Source organism: Thalassophryne amazonica, chromosome 4, assembly GCF_902500255.1.
Source record: "Thalassophryne amazonica chromosome 4, fThaAma1.1, whole genome shotgun sequence".
NCBI classification, from domain to species: domain Eukaryota; kingdom Metazoa; phylum Chordata; class Actinopteri; order Batrachoidiformes; family Batrachoididae; genus Thalassophryne; species Thalassophryne amazonica.
In genome coordinates this window covers 108,151,255-108,169,046 of record NC_047106.1, presented here as the reverse complement: position 1 = coordinate 108,169,046, position 17,792 = coordinate 108,151,255, and the positions used below count along the sequence as shown (strand labels likewise).

Here is a 17,792-nt window from a genome sequence, read left to right as displayed (position 1 = left end):
TGTCTTCCGGGGGCCAGAGCAGGCAACATCGAAGGACATTTGAAATTGCTGGCTAAGGCTAAGCATAAATTTGGTAAGATTGTAATTCACGTCGGCAGTAATGACACTCGGTTACGCCAATCGGAGGTCACTAAAATGAACATTAAATCGGTGTGTAACTTTGCAAAAACAATGTCGGACTCTGTAGTTTTCTCTGGGCCCCTCCCCAATCAGACCGGGAGTGACATGTTTAGCCGCATGTTCTCCTTGAATTGCTGGCTGTCTGAGTGGTGTCCAAAAAATGAGGTGGGCTTCATTGATAATTGGCAAAGCTTCTGGGGAAAACCTGGTCTTGTTAGGAGAGACGGCATCCATCCCACTTTAGATGGAGCAGCTCTCATTTCTAGAAATCTGGCCAATTTTCTTGGATCCTCCAAACTGTGACTGTCCAGCGTTGGGACCAGGAGGCAGAGCTGTGGTCTTATACACCTCTCTGCAGCTTCTCTCCCCCTGCCATCCCCTCGTTGCCCCATCCCCGTAGAGACGGTGCCTGCTCCCAGACTACCAATAACCAGCAAAAATCTATTTAAGCATAAAAATTCAAAAAGAAAAAATAATATAGCACCTTCAATTGCACCACAGACTAAAACAGTTAAATGTGGTCTATTAAACATTAGGTCTCTCTCTTCTAAGTCCCTGTTGGTAAATGATATAATAATTGATCAACGTATTGATTTATTCTTCCTAACAGAAACCTGGTTACAGCAGGATGAATATGTTAGTTTAAATGAGTCAACACCCCCGAGTCACACTAACTGTCAGAATGCTCGTAGCACGGGCCGGGGCGGAGGATTAGCAGCAATCTTCCATTCCAGCTTATTAATTAATCAAAAACCTAGACAGAGCTTTAATTCATTTGAAAGCTTGTCTCTTAGTCTTGTCCATCCAAATTGGAAGTTCCAAAAACCAGTTTTATTTGTTATTATCTATCGTCCACCTGGTCGTTACTGTGAGTTTCTCTGTGAATTTTCAGACCTTTTGTCTGACTTAGTGCTTAGCTCAGATAAGATAATTATAGTGGGCGATTTTAATATCCACACAGATGCTGAGAATGACAGCCTCAACACTGCATTTAATCTATTATTAGACTCTATCGGCTTTGCTCAAAAAGTAAATGAGTCCACCCACCACTTTAATCATATCTTAGATCTTGTTCTGACTTATGGTATGGAAATAGAAGACTTAACAGTATTCCCTGAAAACTCCCTTCTGTCTGATCATTTTTTAATAACATTTACATTTACCCTGATGGACTACCCTGCAGTGGGGAATAAGTTTCATTACACTAGAAGTCTTTCAGAAAGCGCTGTAACTAGGTTTAAGGATATGATTCCTTCGTTATGTTCTCTAATGTCATATACCAACACAGAGCAGAGTAGCTACCTAAACTCTGTAAGGGAGTTAGAGTATCTCGTCAATAGTTTTACATCCTCTTTGAAGACAACTTTGGATGCTGTAGCTCCTCTGAAAAAGAGAGCTTTAAATCAGAAGTGTCTGACTCCGTGGTATAACTCACAAACTCGTAGCTTAAAGCAGATAACCCGTAAGTTGGAGAGGAAATGGCGTCTCACTAATTTAGAAGATCTTCACTTAGCCTGGAAAAAGAGTTTGTTGCTCTATAAAAAAGCCCTCCGTAAAGCTAGGACATCTTTCTACTCATCACTAATTGAAGAAAATAAGAATAACCTCAGGTTTCTTTTCAGCACTGTAGCTAGGCTGACAAAGAGTCAGAGCTCTATTGAGCTGAGTATTCCATTAACTTTAACTAGTAATGACTTCATGACTTTCTTTGCTAACAAAATTTTGACTATTAGAGAAAAAATTACTCATAACCATCCCAAAGATGTATCGTTATCTTTGGCTGCTTTCAGTGATGCCGGTATTTGGTTAGACTCTTTCTCTCCGGTTGTTCTGTCTGAGTTATTTTCATTGGTTGCTTCGTCCAAACCATCGGCATGTTTATTGGACCCCATTCCTGCCAGGCTGCTCAAGGAAGTCTTACCATTATTTAATGCTTCAATCTTAAATATGATCAATCTATCTTTGTTAGTTGGTTATGTACCACAGGCCTTTAAGGTGGCAGTAATTAAACCATTACTTAAAAAGCCATCACTTGACCCAGCTATCTTAGCTAATTATAGGCCAATTTCCAACCTTCCTTTTCTCTCAAAGATTCTTGAGAGGGTAGTTGTAAAACAGCTAACTGATCACCTGCAGAGGAATGGTCTATTTGAAGAGTTTCAGTCAGGTTTTAGAATTCATCATAGTACAGAAACAGCATTAGTGAAGGTTACAAATGATCTTCTTATGGCTTCGGACAGTGGACTTATCTCTGTGCTTGTTCTGTTGGACCTCAGTGCTGCTTTTGATACTGTTGACCATAAAATTTTATTACAGAGATTAGAGCATGTCATAGGTATTAAAGGCACTGCGCTGCGGTGGTTTGAATCATATTTGTCTAATAGATTACAGTTTGTTCATGTAAATGGGGAATCTTCTTCACAGACTAAAGTTAATTATGGAGTTCCACAAGGTTCTGTGCTAGGACCAATTTTATTCACTTTATACATGCTTCCCTTAGGCAGTATTATTAGACGGTATTGCTTAAATTTTCATTGTTACGCAGATGATACCCAGCTTTATCTATCCATGAAGCCAGAGGATACACACCAATTAGCTAAACTGCAGGATTGTCTTACAGACATAAAGACATGGATGACCTCTAATTTCCTGCTTTTAAACTCAGATAAAACTGAAGTTATTGTACTTGGCCCCACAAATCTTAGAAGCATGGTGTCTAACCAGATCGTTACTCTGGATGGCATTTCCCTGATCTCTAGTAATACTGTGAGAAATCTTGGAGTCATTTTTGATCAGGATATGTCATTCAAAGCGCATATTAAACAAATATGTAGGACTGCCTTTTTGCATTTACGCAATATCTCTAAAATCAGAAAGGTCTTGTCTCAGAGTGATGCTGAAAAACTAATTCATGCATTTATTTCCTCTAGGCTGGACTATTGTAATTCATTATTATCAGGTTGTCCTAAAAGTTCCCTAAAAAGCCTTCAGTTGGTTCAGAATGCTGCAGCTAGAGTACTGACGGGACTAGAAGGAGAGAGCATATCTCACCCGTGTTGGCCTCTCTTCATTGGCTTCCTGTTAATTCTAGAATAGAATTTAAAATTCTTCTTCTTACTTATAAGGTTTTGAATAATCAGGTCCCATCTTATCTTAGGGACCTCGTAGTACCATATTACCCCATTAGAGCGCTTCGTTCTCAGACTGCGGGCTTACTTGTAGTTCCTAGGGTTTGTAAGAGTAGAATGGGAGGCAGAGCCTTCAGCATTCAGGCTCCTCTCCTGTGGAACCAGCTCCCAATTCGGATCAGGGAGACGGATACCCTCTCTACTTTTAAGATTAGGCTTAAAACTTTCCTTTTCGCTAAGGCTTATAGTTGGGGCTGGATCGGGTGACCCTGGACCATCCCTTGGTTGTGCTGCTTTAGACGTAGATTGTGGGGGGGTTCCCATGATGCACTGTTTCTTTCTCTTTTTGCTCCGTATGCATCACTCTGCATTTAATCATTAGTGATCGATCTCTGCCCCCCTTCACAGCATGTCTTTTTCCTGTTTTTTTCCCTCAGCCCCGGCCAGTCTCAGCGGAAGACTGCCCCTCCCTGAGCCTGGTTCTGCTGGAGGTTTCTTCCTGTTAAAAGGGAGTTTTTCCTTCCCACTGTTGCCAAGTGCTTGCTCATAGGGGGTCGTTTTGACCGTTGGGGTTTTTCATAATTATTGTATGGCTTTGCCTTACAATATGGAGCGCCTTGGGGCAACTGTTTGTTGTGATTTGGCGCTATATAAGAAAAAAGTTGATTGATTGATTGATTGATATACACACACACACACACACACACACATATATATATATATATATATATATATATATATATATATATATATACACGAGGTCTGTTAGAAAAGTATCCGACCTTTTTTTTTTTTTTGCAAAAACCTGATGGATTTTAATCAAGCGAGCTTGCATGAGCCAACCTTGAACCTTCGTGCGCATGCGTGAATTTTTTCACGCCTGTCGATTTTGTCAGTTGCTGGCGAGCAGCATTTGTGTGAGGTGGTGTGTAGTGCTCTCGGCGGATTTTCATTGCAAGGAAAATGACTGAACGACTAGAGCAGCGCTACTGAATCAAATTTTGCCACAAACTGGGCAACAGCCAGGTGGAAACCATTAGGAAGATTCAGACGGCTTTCGGTGGCTTTTCATTCGTGTGACTATCTGAGAAATTGTGGAAGAGGTGGGCATCATTTTTTGGAGTCCAGCCTGTCCTGTCAGACTTCAACATGAAGGCCCTTTTGCTCCGCCATCAGCAGCAGCACGAATTTCACCGCCACTCTTTTCATGGCCAAATCTTCTGTCACAGTGGAATGTGCCGAAAAAGTGCTGATGTCCACCTCTTACACAATTTCTCGGATAATCACACGATGGTCCCGCATCACCACAGCGTTCACTTTGGAAATGACCCGGTCATTTCGGCATGTTGATAGCCGACCGGAGCGTGGCTCGCTTTCCACCGTTGTGCAGACGTCTTTAAACTGGTTGTACCATTCCTTAATCTGTGTGATGTCCATAGCATCGTCACTGAAAGCCGTCTGAATCTTCCGAATGGTTTCCACCTGGCCGTCGCCCAGTTTCTGGCAAAATATGATGCAGCAGCGCTGCTCCAGTCGTTCCGTCATTTTCCTTGCAATGAAAATCCGCAGAGAGCACTACACATGACCTCACACAAAGGCTGCTTGCCAGCAAATGACGCAATTGACAGGCGTGAAAAAATTCACGCATGCGCACGAAGGTTCAAGGCTGGCTCATGCAAGCACACGTGATTCAAATCCATCAGGTTTTTGCAAAAAAAAGTCAGATACTTTTCTAACAGACCTTGTATATATATAAAACGCATAACTAGATCTTTGTAATTCGATTGGTGGGTTGTGTGTCAAATGATATGGATCATTCGTACCATTTGCCATTTTGTTTCATTTACTGTGCAATTTTGGCTCCATTTAGTGTGAAATTTTGGTTCTATAGATTTTGTGCTACTGAATGCCCCGACCATAAGGTGCTTATACTAGGCCCTTAGTTTAAAAACAAACACAGCAGGGTTTGTTTTGTTGACAGATGATGATTTGAACAAGTTTACTGATGGGGCTAATTCTTCTAACACAAAAAGACAAATCCAATATAGTGTAAGCCGTCTGGAGGCATTTGCGGTATGAAGAGCTCAACAGATTTCTGTCAAGACTTTTCGCTGGACTGACAGTGACTGGACAGTGCACTGCATCAGCTATGGACTACATCATCAGGATTGTTTTTGAACTATCTGACTATTTTTGCAAGTTGACTGAGAACAATTTTGGATTGGATTGCTATTTAAAGTTCATGTTGGACTGTTTGGAACTTATTGATGTCAAAAGACCAGTGACACACACCAAAATGTAAGTGCCTTTTCTCTTGTTTCTAAATTAATAAAATATCAAATGACTATTTTAGGTGTTATATAAAACAAATAATGAATTTTTTTTTTCATTCATGCAATGGTAAGAATATTTCATGAGGTGAAAGATGGACCATTTCACCTTTCACAGGCAAACATAAAAAATTCATTATTTGAATATTATATAGCGCCAAGGAAAAATTGTTGTGAAAGTGTAGGAACACGGACCCACAACAGGGGGGGTTAAATGAACGGGCAATGGATAAGCCAAACAGTAACAATTTAATGTTGTGAAGTGCACAACGGAATACAGACAAATACAGTTTTGGTAATACAGACAATTATATGTAGAGTGACGTGTGGGCAGGCTTGAGGATAGAAGACGTCCGTCCAGAACCAAGCCGGATCCCACACGGCCCTCACGACCAACGGATCTGAAGAACACCGGAGCCGTCAAGTCCTGGATCCCCAGGTGGCCACCGTCTCCAGCTGTCAGACCTGGTACTGCTGGCAGAGAACAGAAACAGTGTAGATGAGTGTGAGTTCGCACACTCAGTAATTCCACAGTCTGTGTTCTTTTGGGAGGGAGCACCTCCACCTCTAATCACACACTCGTGCAGCTCCTGTCTAACCACTTATCTGGTTGGAGTATGAAGTGAAGCCGTCGCTGATCACACCAAACGCCAATTCCACAGATAAGGAAAACACCACAGGAAAACGGCTGCAAAGAAGTTCAGATTATTACTCAATGTTTTAAGTCAGCAGAGAAAATTACCTCTTACGGTAGCTGATTTCTCGTGGGGAGGTGGAGTTGCAGTCCGGCTTTTATGGTGATGTGGATGATGAGTGACAGTTGGTGCTGATGATGAGTGACAGCTGTCACTCTCTGTTGCTCCGACGCCCTCTCGTGCTTGAAGCCCGCACTTCAAGCAGGGCGCCATCTGGTGGTGGTGGGCCAGCAGTACCTCCTCTTCAGCGGCCCACACAACAGGACCCCCCCCCCCCCCTCAACGGGCGCCTCCTGGCGCCCGACCAGGCTTGTCAGGGTGACAGGTGTAGAAATCGGCCAGGAGGGCCGGGTCCAGGGTGAAGCTCCTCTTCACCCAGGAGCGTTCTTCAGGTCCATACCCCTCCCAGTCCACCAGATACTGGAACCCCCGACCCTTCTGACGGATGTCCAGGAGCCGACGCACAGTCCATGCCGGCTCCCTGTCGATGATCCGGGCAGGAGGCGGTGTAGGTCCAGGGGTGCAGAGTGGTGACATGTGGTGAGGCTTGAGGCGTGACACATGGAAAACCGGGTGGATCCGCAGTGAAGCTGAAGCTGAGGACTTTGAGGATGGTAAATGGTCCAATAAACCTGTCCTTGAGCTTCTGTGAGTCCACCTGAAGAGGGATGTCCTTGGTTGACATCCACACCTCCTGCCCGGGCTGGTATGCAGGGGCCGGGGAACGCCGGCGGTCTGCATGGGCCTTGGCCCTCGTCCGGGCCTCTAACAGGGCAGAACGGGCGGTACGCCACACCCGACGGCACTTTCTGAGGTGGGCCTGGACCAAGGGCACCCCGACCTCTCCCTCTACGAGCGGGAACAATGGGGGCTGGTACCCCAAACAAACATCAAACGGGGAGAGGCCGGTGGCAGATGAAACTTGGCTATTGTGGGCGTACTCGATCCAGGCCAGATGGTGGCTCCAGGCCGTCGGGTGCGCGGAGGTCACGTAGTGGAGGGCCTGCTCCAAGTCCTGGTTAGCCCGCTCTGCCTGTCCATTCATCTGAGGGTGGTACCCAGACGAGAGACTCACGGTGGCCCCCAGTTCCCTGCAGAAACTCCTCTAGACATGTGAGGAGAACTGAGGACCACGATCTGAGACAATGTCTGATGGAATCCCATGCAGACGCACGACATGGTGGACCAGGAGGTCTGCAGTCTCCTGGGCCGTCGGGAGCTTCGGGAGGGCCACGAAGTGGGCCGCCTTGGAGAACCGGTCCACTATCGTGAGGATGGCAGTCATTCCCTGGGACGGCGGGAGGCCCGTGACGAAGTCCAGGTTGATGTGAGACCAGGGGCGATGAGGCACGGGCAAAGGCTGGAGGAGGCCCTGGGTCTTTTGGTGGTCCGCTTTGCCCCTGGCGCAGGTGGTGCAGGCCTGGACGTACTCCCGGACGTCGGCTTCCAGAGACGCCCACCAGAAGCGCTGCCGGACAACTGCCACGGTTCTTCACACCCCTGGGTGGCAGGAGGGTTTGGAACCATAACAGAAGTCCAGAACTGCAGCCCTGGCCTCTGGTGGGACATACATCTTGTTCTTCGGGCCGGTCCCCGGGTCCGGGCTCCGTGTCAGGGCCTCCCGGACGGTCTTCTCCACGTCCCAGGTGAGGGTGGCCACGACAGTGGACTCGGGGATGATGGTTTCAGTCAGGTCTGACAGCTCGGTCCTGACTTCCTCTTCGTGCACCTGGGACAGGGCGTCAGACCGTTGGTTCTTCGTCCCGGGGCGGTATGTGATCTGAAAGTCAAAACGCCCGAAGAACAGTGACCAGCGGGCTTGCCTGGGGTTCAGACGCTTAGTGGTCCGGATGTACTCCAGGTTCCGATGGTCTGGGAAAACCGTGAATGGAATCAAAGCTCCCTCCAACAGGTGTCTCCACTCTCCAGAGTCTCCTTCACCGCAAGAAGTTCCCGATTGCCGACGTCATAATTCCTTTCAGCCGGGGTCAACCTGCGGGAAAAATAGGCACATGGGTGGAGAACCTTTTCGGACTCCCCGCTCTGGGACAGCACGGCTCCTATCCCTGAGTCAGAGGCGTCCACTTCAACTATAAACTGGCGGTTTGGATCAGGCTGCACCAGAACTGGTGCAGTCGAGAACCGGCGTTTCAACTCCCTAAACGCAGCTTTGCACCGATCCGACCAGGTGAAGGGGACTTTAGTGGAGGTCAGGGCTGTCAGGGGGCTAACTACCTGACTGTAGCCCTTGATGACCCTCCGGTAGAAATTTGCAAAACCGAGGAACTGTTGCAGTTTCCTACGGTTTGTGGGTTGGGGCCAATCTCTCACCGCCGCAACCTTGGCCGGATCAGGGGCGACGGAGTTGGAGGAGATTATGAACCCCAAGAAGGACAAAGAAGTGCGGTGGAACTCGCACTTCTCGCCCTTCACAAACAGCCGGTTCTCCAACAACCGCTGCAGGACCTGACGTACATGCATAACATGAGTCTCAGGATCCGGGGAAAAAATGAGTATATCGTCTAGATATACGAAGACAAACCGATGCAGGATGTCCCGCAACATGTCACTTACCAAAGCTTGGAACGTCGCGGGGGTGTTAGTGAGGCCGAACGGCATGACCAGGTACTCAAAGTGACCTAACGGGGTGTTAAATGCCGTCTTCCACTCGTCTCCCTTCCAGATCCCAACCAGGTGGCATGCATTTCTAAGATCCAGTTTTGTGAAAATTTGGGCTCCATGCAGGGGCGTGAACACTGAATCTAACAAGGGCAGAGGGTATCGGTTGCGAACCGTGATCTCATTCAGCCCCCTGTAATCAATGCATGGACGGAGTCCGCCGTCCTTCTTGGCCACAAAAAAGAAACCTGCACCCATCAGGGAGGTGGAGTTCCGGATCAGCCCAGCAGCTAACGAGTCCTGGATGTAGGTCTCCATTGATTCGCGTTCAGGACGTGAGAGGTTGTACAGCCTGCTGGACGGGTACTCAATGCCCAGAATCAAATCAATGGCACAATCGTATGGACGGTGCGGGGGAAGGGTGAGCGCCAGATCTTTGCTGAAAACGTCAGCAAGATCATGGTACTCACTTGGCACCGCTGTCAGATTGGGGGGAACTTTAACCTCCTCACTAGCTGTCACACCAGGCGGAACCGAGGATCCGAGACATTCCCGGTGGCAGGTTTCGCTCCACTGAGCCACAACCCCAGACGGCCAATCAATCCGGGGATTGTGCTTTATCATCCAAGGATAACCCAAAATCACACGGGAGGTAGAAGGTGTTACATAAAACACAATCTCCTCCCTGTGATTACCAGACACCACCAAAGTCACTGGCTGTGTCTGGTGTGTGATTAATGGAAGAAGGGTGCCATCTAGTGCCCGTACCTTCAAAGGTGAAGGTAGAGCCACTAGAGGGAGCCCGACCTCCCTTGCCCAGACAGCAGATTCCCCTCCGACCCCGTGTCCACCAGTGCTGGGGCAAGAAGGGATAGATCCCCACTCAGGATCGTGACTGGGATGCGTGCAGATTTACGGGGTTTCCCCGCGTGGGTATTATGACCCACCCTTAGCCCAGTCTCTAAGGACGAGTGCAGCTGTTTTGACCATTTGGGGCAGTTTTTCTGCGTGTGCTCGGTTGAGCTGCAGTGAAAACACTCCCCACTGACCAGCCTCCTTTGTCTCTGATCTGATCGCCTTTTGGCACTGCTCGTTTCCATAGCAATGTCACAGGGGGAGCTGTCGTCACGTGGAGTGCCCTGGCTGTGGAGCGTGGGGAAGACGGCTCCCTTTCAGACCCGGGAGGAAGAGGGACGGCTTGTGCCTGACCACGCCCTTCGTCTCGCTCCCGTCGGTGTTCTGTTAATCGGCTGTCCAACCGTATAACTAGGTCGATAAGCCCGTCTAAATCCCGCGGCTCGTCCTTCGCCAACAGGTGCTCCTTAAGGACCAGAGACAGTCCGTTTACAAAGGCGGCGCGGAGCGCAACAGCATTCCAGCCGGCTCGCGCTGCCGCGATGCGGAAGTCGACTGCATACTTCGCTGCGCTCCGACGCCCCTGTCTTATCGACAGCAGCACGCTTGAAGCGGTCTCGCCTCTATGAGGGTGGTCGAACACCTGTGGGAACTCCCTCACAAACCCAGCATATGTCGTTAGGAGCCATGAATTCTGCTCCCAGAGCGCCGTAGCCCAGGCGCGTGCCTCTCCTCAAAGCAAATTTATAACGTAAGCCACCCAGCTAGCGTCTGACGCGTACATGACGGGACGCTGTGAAAAGACGAGCGAGCACTGCATTAAGAAGTCCGCGCACGTCTCAACACAGCCTCCGTACGGTTCCGGAGGGCTTATGTATGCTTCAGGGGAAGGTGGGGGGGGTTCGTTGAACGACCAGCGGAATGTCTGTCTCAGGCCTCCGGTCAGCAGGAGTAAGTGCTGCAGCAGCACCCTGAGCCTGCGCTTCCACCTGGGCGGTGAGAGCCTCCATCCTCCGATTGAGAATCACATTCCGCTCGGTGACTAAGTCCAACCGAGCAGTGAAAGCGGTTAAGATTCGCTGCAGCTCACCTAACATGCCTCCTGCTGACGCCTGTGCACCTCGCTCTTCCATTGGCTGTTCAAGCGATGGTTGACGCCGGTCGGGATCCATGACGCTGGCCGAGAAATCCTGTTGTGAAAGTGTAGGAACACGGACCCACAACAGGGGGCATTAAATGAACGGGCAATGGATAAGCCAAACAGTAACAATTTAATGTTGTGAAGTACACAACGGAATACAGACAAATACAGTTTTGGTAATACAGACAATTATATGTAGAGTGACGTGTGGGCAGGCTTGAGGATAGAAGACGTCCGTCCAGAACCGAGCCGGATCCCACACGGCCCTCACCACCAACGGATCTGAAGAACACCGGAGCCGCCAAGTCCTGGATCCCCAGGTGGCCACCGTCTCCAGCTGTCAGACCTGGTACTGCTGGCAGAGAACAGAAACAGTGTAGATGAGTGTGAGTTCGCACACTCAGTAATTCCACAGTCTGTGTTCTTTTGGGAGGGAGCACCTCCACCTCCAATCACACACTTGTGCAGCTCCTGTCTAACCACTTATCTGGTTGGCGTGTGAAACGAAGCCGTCGCTGATCACACCAAACACCAATTCCACAGATAAGAAAAACACCACAGGAAAACGACTGCAAAGAAGTTCAGATTATTACTCAATGTTTTAAGTCAGCAGAGAAAATTACCTCTTACGGTAGCTGATTTCTCGGCGGGGAGGTGGAGTTGCAGTCCGGCTTTTATGGTGATGTGGATGATGAGTGACAGCTGGTGCTGATGATGAGTGACAGCTGTCACTCTCTGTTGCTCCGACGCCCTCTCGTGCTTGAAGCCCGCACTTCAAGCAGGGCGCCATCTGGTGGTGGTGGGCCAGCAGTACCGCCTCTTCAGCGGCCCACACAACAAAAATAACACTATCAGAAAAATGCATGCTCAATACTTTCATACCAAAGTGACTTGCTTTAATAACTGTCATTGTTATATCTCAAATGTGGGGGTTTTGTCGTTCACACACAAAACACTGATTAGATTTTAATGATCGTTGATTAACAGCAACACCAACAGGTTTTCTGAAAATTTGAACACCACATTTGAAAATGAAATGTTCTTGGATCCAATAAAATAATTATTAAAGGGATGATATTGTGCAAATTCAGTTTTTGCCTTCCTTTTATATTTTCATGTGTTTGATATTTAACGTTAAATATTTCCAGCATCCCACATTTCTTTGAGTGTTTTCACAGATATTCTCCTGACTTAAGCAGAATTTATGTCTGACACAGCTTGTTTAACACCTCTGTGACATATGTAAAAGTAATAACCCCACCCCATCACATACTCAAATTTGACATCAGATGAATAAACCCCCCACAGATTCCCCCCCCCCCCCCCCCCCCCCACACACACACACACACACTGCTACATCACACACACCACCACCTTTAATTTACTAATTTGGGAGGTTCTGCAAATTATACTCTGGTGCAGCTTACTGAAAAATCACGTTTGTTGTTAATAATAATGATTATAATAACTCTAGATACAGCGGTTTACAGGGAATCAAAGCACAAAATAAAATAAACTAATAGGAAATAAAATATATAGATTCTAATAATAAAAGGTGCTCTACAACAATGCAAACAAATTAAAGAGATAACACTACAGAAAACCAATGAGACTGGTGCAACACACACACACACATATATATATATATATATATATATATGTGTGTGTTATTTTCCTCTTCAAATGACAATTTTTGAAAGGTATTACTTAAACTCTGGTGCAATTTGTATCCCAGAAAATACGGTAATTTTAGCCTGTGCGTACACATTTTTTATTTGGTTGTTTCACCATCATCTTGTTAATTCAATCAAAACTTTCCCTGATTTTATGTTGCCAGGCTCTGTAAAAAAAAAAAAGAATACAATATTCCTGTCTTTTGAAAAATGTGATTGCTTACTGCTGCACTGCGCCCAGGAAAGTTGAAGAAGGCATCTGGACCATGTCTCTGAGGCATCTGATTCAGCACCGACAACATTTTGATGGCATGCCTTGGCTGTATAGGCGGCAAAGAAAAAGAATAACAACAGGAGAGTTAAGGCTTTTATCTGCGAACATCCCGAGTGCAGACAATCAATACAATGTCAATTACCTCATTCTGTCATTTCACTACTGCAGAACAAGCCACAGTTTGGTGTGATCGCCCTCAGGGGACAACTCAAGTCTCAGGATCACAACGACACATGTTTCTGTCTGAGTCCAGTCGCTGTTATCACTTACCCAACGGCCACCTTCCCCTCGTAGCATGCTGAAGAGAAACTTCAACTCCTTCACCGTGATGCTGTAGCTGGCCAGCACTCCCAACATGTCCACAAGCAAATCTTTGAAGCAATACATCATCCACACAACAGAAGGACACAAAAATGACAATCAATCTCTCATATTCTGTCTTTATGGAGGAAAAATGTATTTTTTAAATCTGATTAAGATGTTTTAGCACTGTAACCTTTGGACAATTTGCACAGACTCTCATTATTTTATAGAACACCATAAACTGCATTAAAAAGGATTCTGTTCAAAGAAAACAGTGTAGAACTCTGTTTTTGTACCAAACGTGCCTCATCTCATGATGTGATATTTGAGTAAAGGTCCACTTTTGAAAACATGTTAAAGAAATCTTTTTTACATACAACAACAACAACAACAACAATATTAATATGAGCGAAGCGGCGCAAAGCTCACTCATGGTACAGGGCGTCCTAAACAGGAAGTGCCAAAATTCAAGTCCACAGTGAAACAGGAAATGTTCAAATGTCAAACACTTCCTGGTTTGACAGATAAGATCCCATGGAATCTCGCGGGAACTCAGTGGCAAGCTCACACTCAAACAGGAAGTGCTGAATTCTCAGTCACAGTGAAACAGGAAATGTTGAACACTGGCATGGGTGGAGCTAGAGCGGAGGCCGGGGTTTCACTGGACTCCCCTGAAATCTGATTGGACACAGATGATTGACATGTCATAGCACCACATGTCTGTTTGAAAGACCTGCATTTTCAAATCAGAGAGTCACATTGACTGCTAGGTTCCTCCAATCCAGTAGTTTGTGCTGTGTACCACAAAAAGCTCTAATCCACTTTAGGAGAAAAATGTTTGCTTCAGATTTGAACTGAACACGTTGTTTGAACTATGGACTTCTAATCACACCAAACTTATATTTGTGAGTAAACCACCGTATTGTATGTCAGAAATGAGGTCCAGGTTGTTAAAAGCAGCATTTCTCCTTTAATTCAGGTTGCCATGTCTGTCTGTTAGCTGTTTAAGAGCGCAAACATGTGTAAACTAACAGACAACAGCTGGTTCTCTGTTGGCTTATTAATGCAGCAGGGAGTGGTGGGCACAAATAACCAAAAAATTAACTTCGATAACAGATAATCAGATAACTGAAAAGTTATCTTTGATAAAGATAAAACGATAAATCACCCAAAAATGTATCGGAAGTTACAGATAACCGATAAATTTCAGTATTGTCTCTGGTACATTTGCAACTACTAATAAACTGAATTTGAGTTTTAACACCACGATCGCATCTGATAGCATCAAAAGCGACAACAGACCCAAACAATGAGCCCACACTTCTATCTTTGAACATCTATCTCTATGTCTATCTCTATTCTATCTCTTGTTTATTACATAGCTTCCAGCACAGAAGCAAGCTGAGCGCAGCCACAAAGCCCAGCTCTCTACCCAGTCACAACGCTCCGGTCAGGCGGAGGTCTTGGAAAATAAAGCAGTGCTGACTTATGGTTTTGATTTATAAATAACATTAATACTGATAGAATAACTCCATTAATGTCAATTCTGTCATTTGTACATAGTTAACATATATATCTTTTAATGTTGAATAATGCACTAATTCTGAGGTTTTGTAACAAACACAGACAGATCGCAAAGGATTCTGTGTAAAATGTGCCTCTGCTAAACACTGATTGGTTCAGTCTAGGGCTGCAGCTATCGATTATTTTACTAATCGAGTATTCTATCGATTATTCTCGTGATTAATCGAGTAATCGGATAAAAAGTACTTCTGTGTTTTTAAATAGTCCAGGGCTCTCCCTAAGCAGTGGCACAATGCCACTGCACCAAAGTCTTGACATTTTGCTGAAATGGCGATGGGATATGGCTTTCTGTTTTGTTTTCTCCAACTTGTAAAACGTAACCATTTTTATGGTTTTTTTTAATAAAGGTTGATGGACTGGTCCCTGATTTTTTTTTTTATCCCTCATTCTGTGCAATTCAGCAGATGCATTTCAGTTGGAGGGTGAACATGCAAGCCTCAGTCAGTTTTTTTTTTATTATTTTATTTAAGTTACCGTGTTTATGAAGTGTTGTGTGTTGCCCAAAAAAGCAAAAATTAAAACATCAAGCAGTGTGAGTCTGAGGGAAACAGAAGAAAGAGTGGACTTCTGCTGTTTGTCAATGTAGCCGGGGACAGAGCTGTGATTCGCCTGCTCTGAGAGCCCCTCACACTGGGTAGAGAGAGACAGCAGCTGGCCACCGGGTCCGTGTGTTTTTTAAAAATACATAAACACACTGCTTCGCTTTAAATGCACAGTAAGTCTATTTCAGATGATCAGCTTTCTCTTAAAAGGCTTTTTGCAGCGCCACACATAGGCCTGGCATATGTACTACAACGTTAAACGAAGCTTCGAGGCACAGAATTTGCCTCGAACATTTTTTGTAATCGAATTATTCGAGTTACTCGATTAATCATTTCAGCCCTAGTTCAGTCATTCATTATGTAAACCAACACGTTAATGTGACGTGTGTCATGTGTTGGTGTTTACAGATAAATGTGCTTTTGTAAAATATTCCATTTTTTTATTTGTAAAAACAGGCATTTTTATGGAGCCCTGGAAGTGTCATCGCAAAATGTGTTGCATGTGGAGAGAATGTGCCCTCATTTTATTATATTGTGTGCACGTTTTATGATGTTGTGTGCACGTTTTATGATGTTGTGCGCACGTTTTATTATAGTGTGCACACGTTTTATTATATTGTAAAACATGCACTCAATATTGTGTTGACACATAAATGTTGGCTCGCCGCGCTGCAAGATCTCAGTAACACTGAGAACTGCATTGAGACGCTCTGATCATGCTGCACTTTAACTGCTGCACACAGACAACACCATTAACATCGCAACATAAAACTATCTTTATATTGTGCCTAAAACTCGCGCGATTATATTTTCTGGGTTTATAGACATTGTTATTGTGTTTATTTTATGTAAACATGCGAGAATCACAGGCTGTCTCTCCGTTATTTTCAATGGGAGCTGCTGTGAGCTACAATCGCTTCCTGATCATGTCGTTCTGGGGGAAAGTGAAGTTTGCTCTTTAACGTCTTGATTATTGTTCTTTACAACACTGTTTGTCCTCTTTGTTCGAGACTAATATATATAATATGTTTGAAATTCGAATTGCGTTTATTAAATTCCACGCAGATTAAACATAACAGACACGGATTATTTGTTATAATTATTTCAGCAAGTTGTCAGGGTATCATGCATGCAGTCTCTTATTAACATGGCGAAAAGCATAAAAATACATTTTTGTAGTATAATATTAATTTACAACTGTCATCATGTTGATTCTCTATATGTTGTTTGACTGCAGCGACTCTCTGGCATGCAAGGGATTATGGGATATGTTAATAGGGTGAATGAACACTAATGGCCAGTAGATGGCAGTAGACACCTTGAAAACTTGCCAAAACAAAATTCCAGATAATCCGTGTCTGCTACATTTAAGATGCGTGGAATTTAATAAACGCAGACACAATAACAATGTCTATAAACCCAGAGAATATATTCACGAGAGTTTTAGGCACTAGAGTTTAATGCTGTTGTCTGTAGAGCTTGATGAGAGTGTTTCAAATGCATTTCACATGTCGTGAACATACTGAGATTACCCTATCCTACCCATAATGTACTGCTGGGCACAGCATATATCCACACTAAAATCTTAAAAATTAGCGCATTACTTTAAAACTAAAACATATATCTGATATTTTCACTTTATAAAATTTCAGACATGACAATTTAAATAACTTGTCCGACATTAGTTTGGTTAAAAGTTGAACCATAAGTTAAAAATGTATGCCTCTGGATGACTTGGGTGATGTTGCTCGCGTATCAGTATGGGGTTAAAAGAAATTGTTTTTTTTTTGGGGGGGGGGGGCAGTTCTCCTTTGCCTGCAGAGGATAGAGCGGTTTCTTCTTAAAACAGCTCTTCTCTGCTTTACTACACATCAGCTACGAAACATTTAACAGGTAGGTGCTCAACTGATTTTAAGTTTTATAAATATTTGTAGCTGTTCAGCTTTATTTATCACGTTATCGGTCTAAAAATTATCGGACAAAAATTTATCGCAAGATAATTAGTCCGATAATGGTTTTTAAAGTTATCTAAAAAGATAATCCGATAATGAAAACATTATCTTTGACAATTATCGGTTATCGGATTATCAGAACTGTGCCCACCACTGGCAGCAGGTAACTGAAACAATCCTTTAAATGGTGATACAAGCATCAAATTCAGCACAAATACAGCTGGAAAAAAAATACTTTTGACCTCTGTTACAAACTGAAACTGACCTTTGTCACCATTCTTATCATTTATCATTTATCATTCTTATCACTTATCATGTTTCCATCCCCTGACTGGCAATAAAACTGATATTTACAGGTTTTATCAAGTTTTAGAGATTTGCTTTCAGTTTGAGTTTGAGGAAGATAATTTTAGAAATCTTTATTTTTTGTTTTTCTTGTATTTAAAATGACATAAACAATTAAAATGTATGAAATGCCAAGTGTTCCAATACCTTTGGAGGGCACAGTATCCTAACCTTATGATGAGTGCAAAATGAGTGTGGTATTATTACTGTTTTGTTTAAGAAAGTTTCATT

At 44.6% G+C, this 17,792-nt stretch overlaps 1 protein-coding gene across 1 annotated transcript in view; it reads right to left on the bottom strand.

The window, feature by feature from the left end:
* nbeab (neurobeachin b) overlaps positions 1–17,792 on the bottom strand; it is a 1,103,372-nt gene that overhangs the window by 747,355 nt on the left and 338,225 nt on the right. The window contains exons 3-4 of the mRNA XM_034168398.1: positions 13,106–13,206; positions 12,786–12,881 (exon numbers count right to left, since the gene is read on the bottom strand). Coding sequence (XP_034024289.1) covers positions 12,786–12,881; positions 13,106–13,206 — 197 coding nt within the window. The remainder of the gene's footprint in view (positions 1–12,785; positions 12,882–13,105; positions 13,207–17,792) is intronic.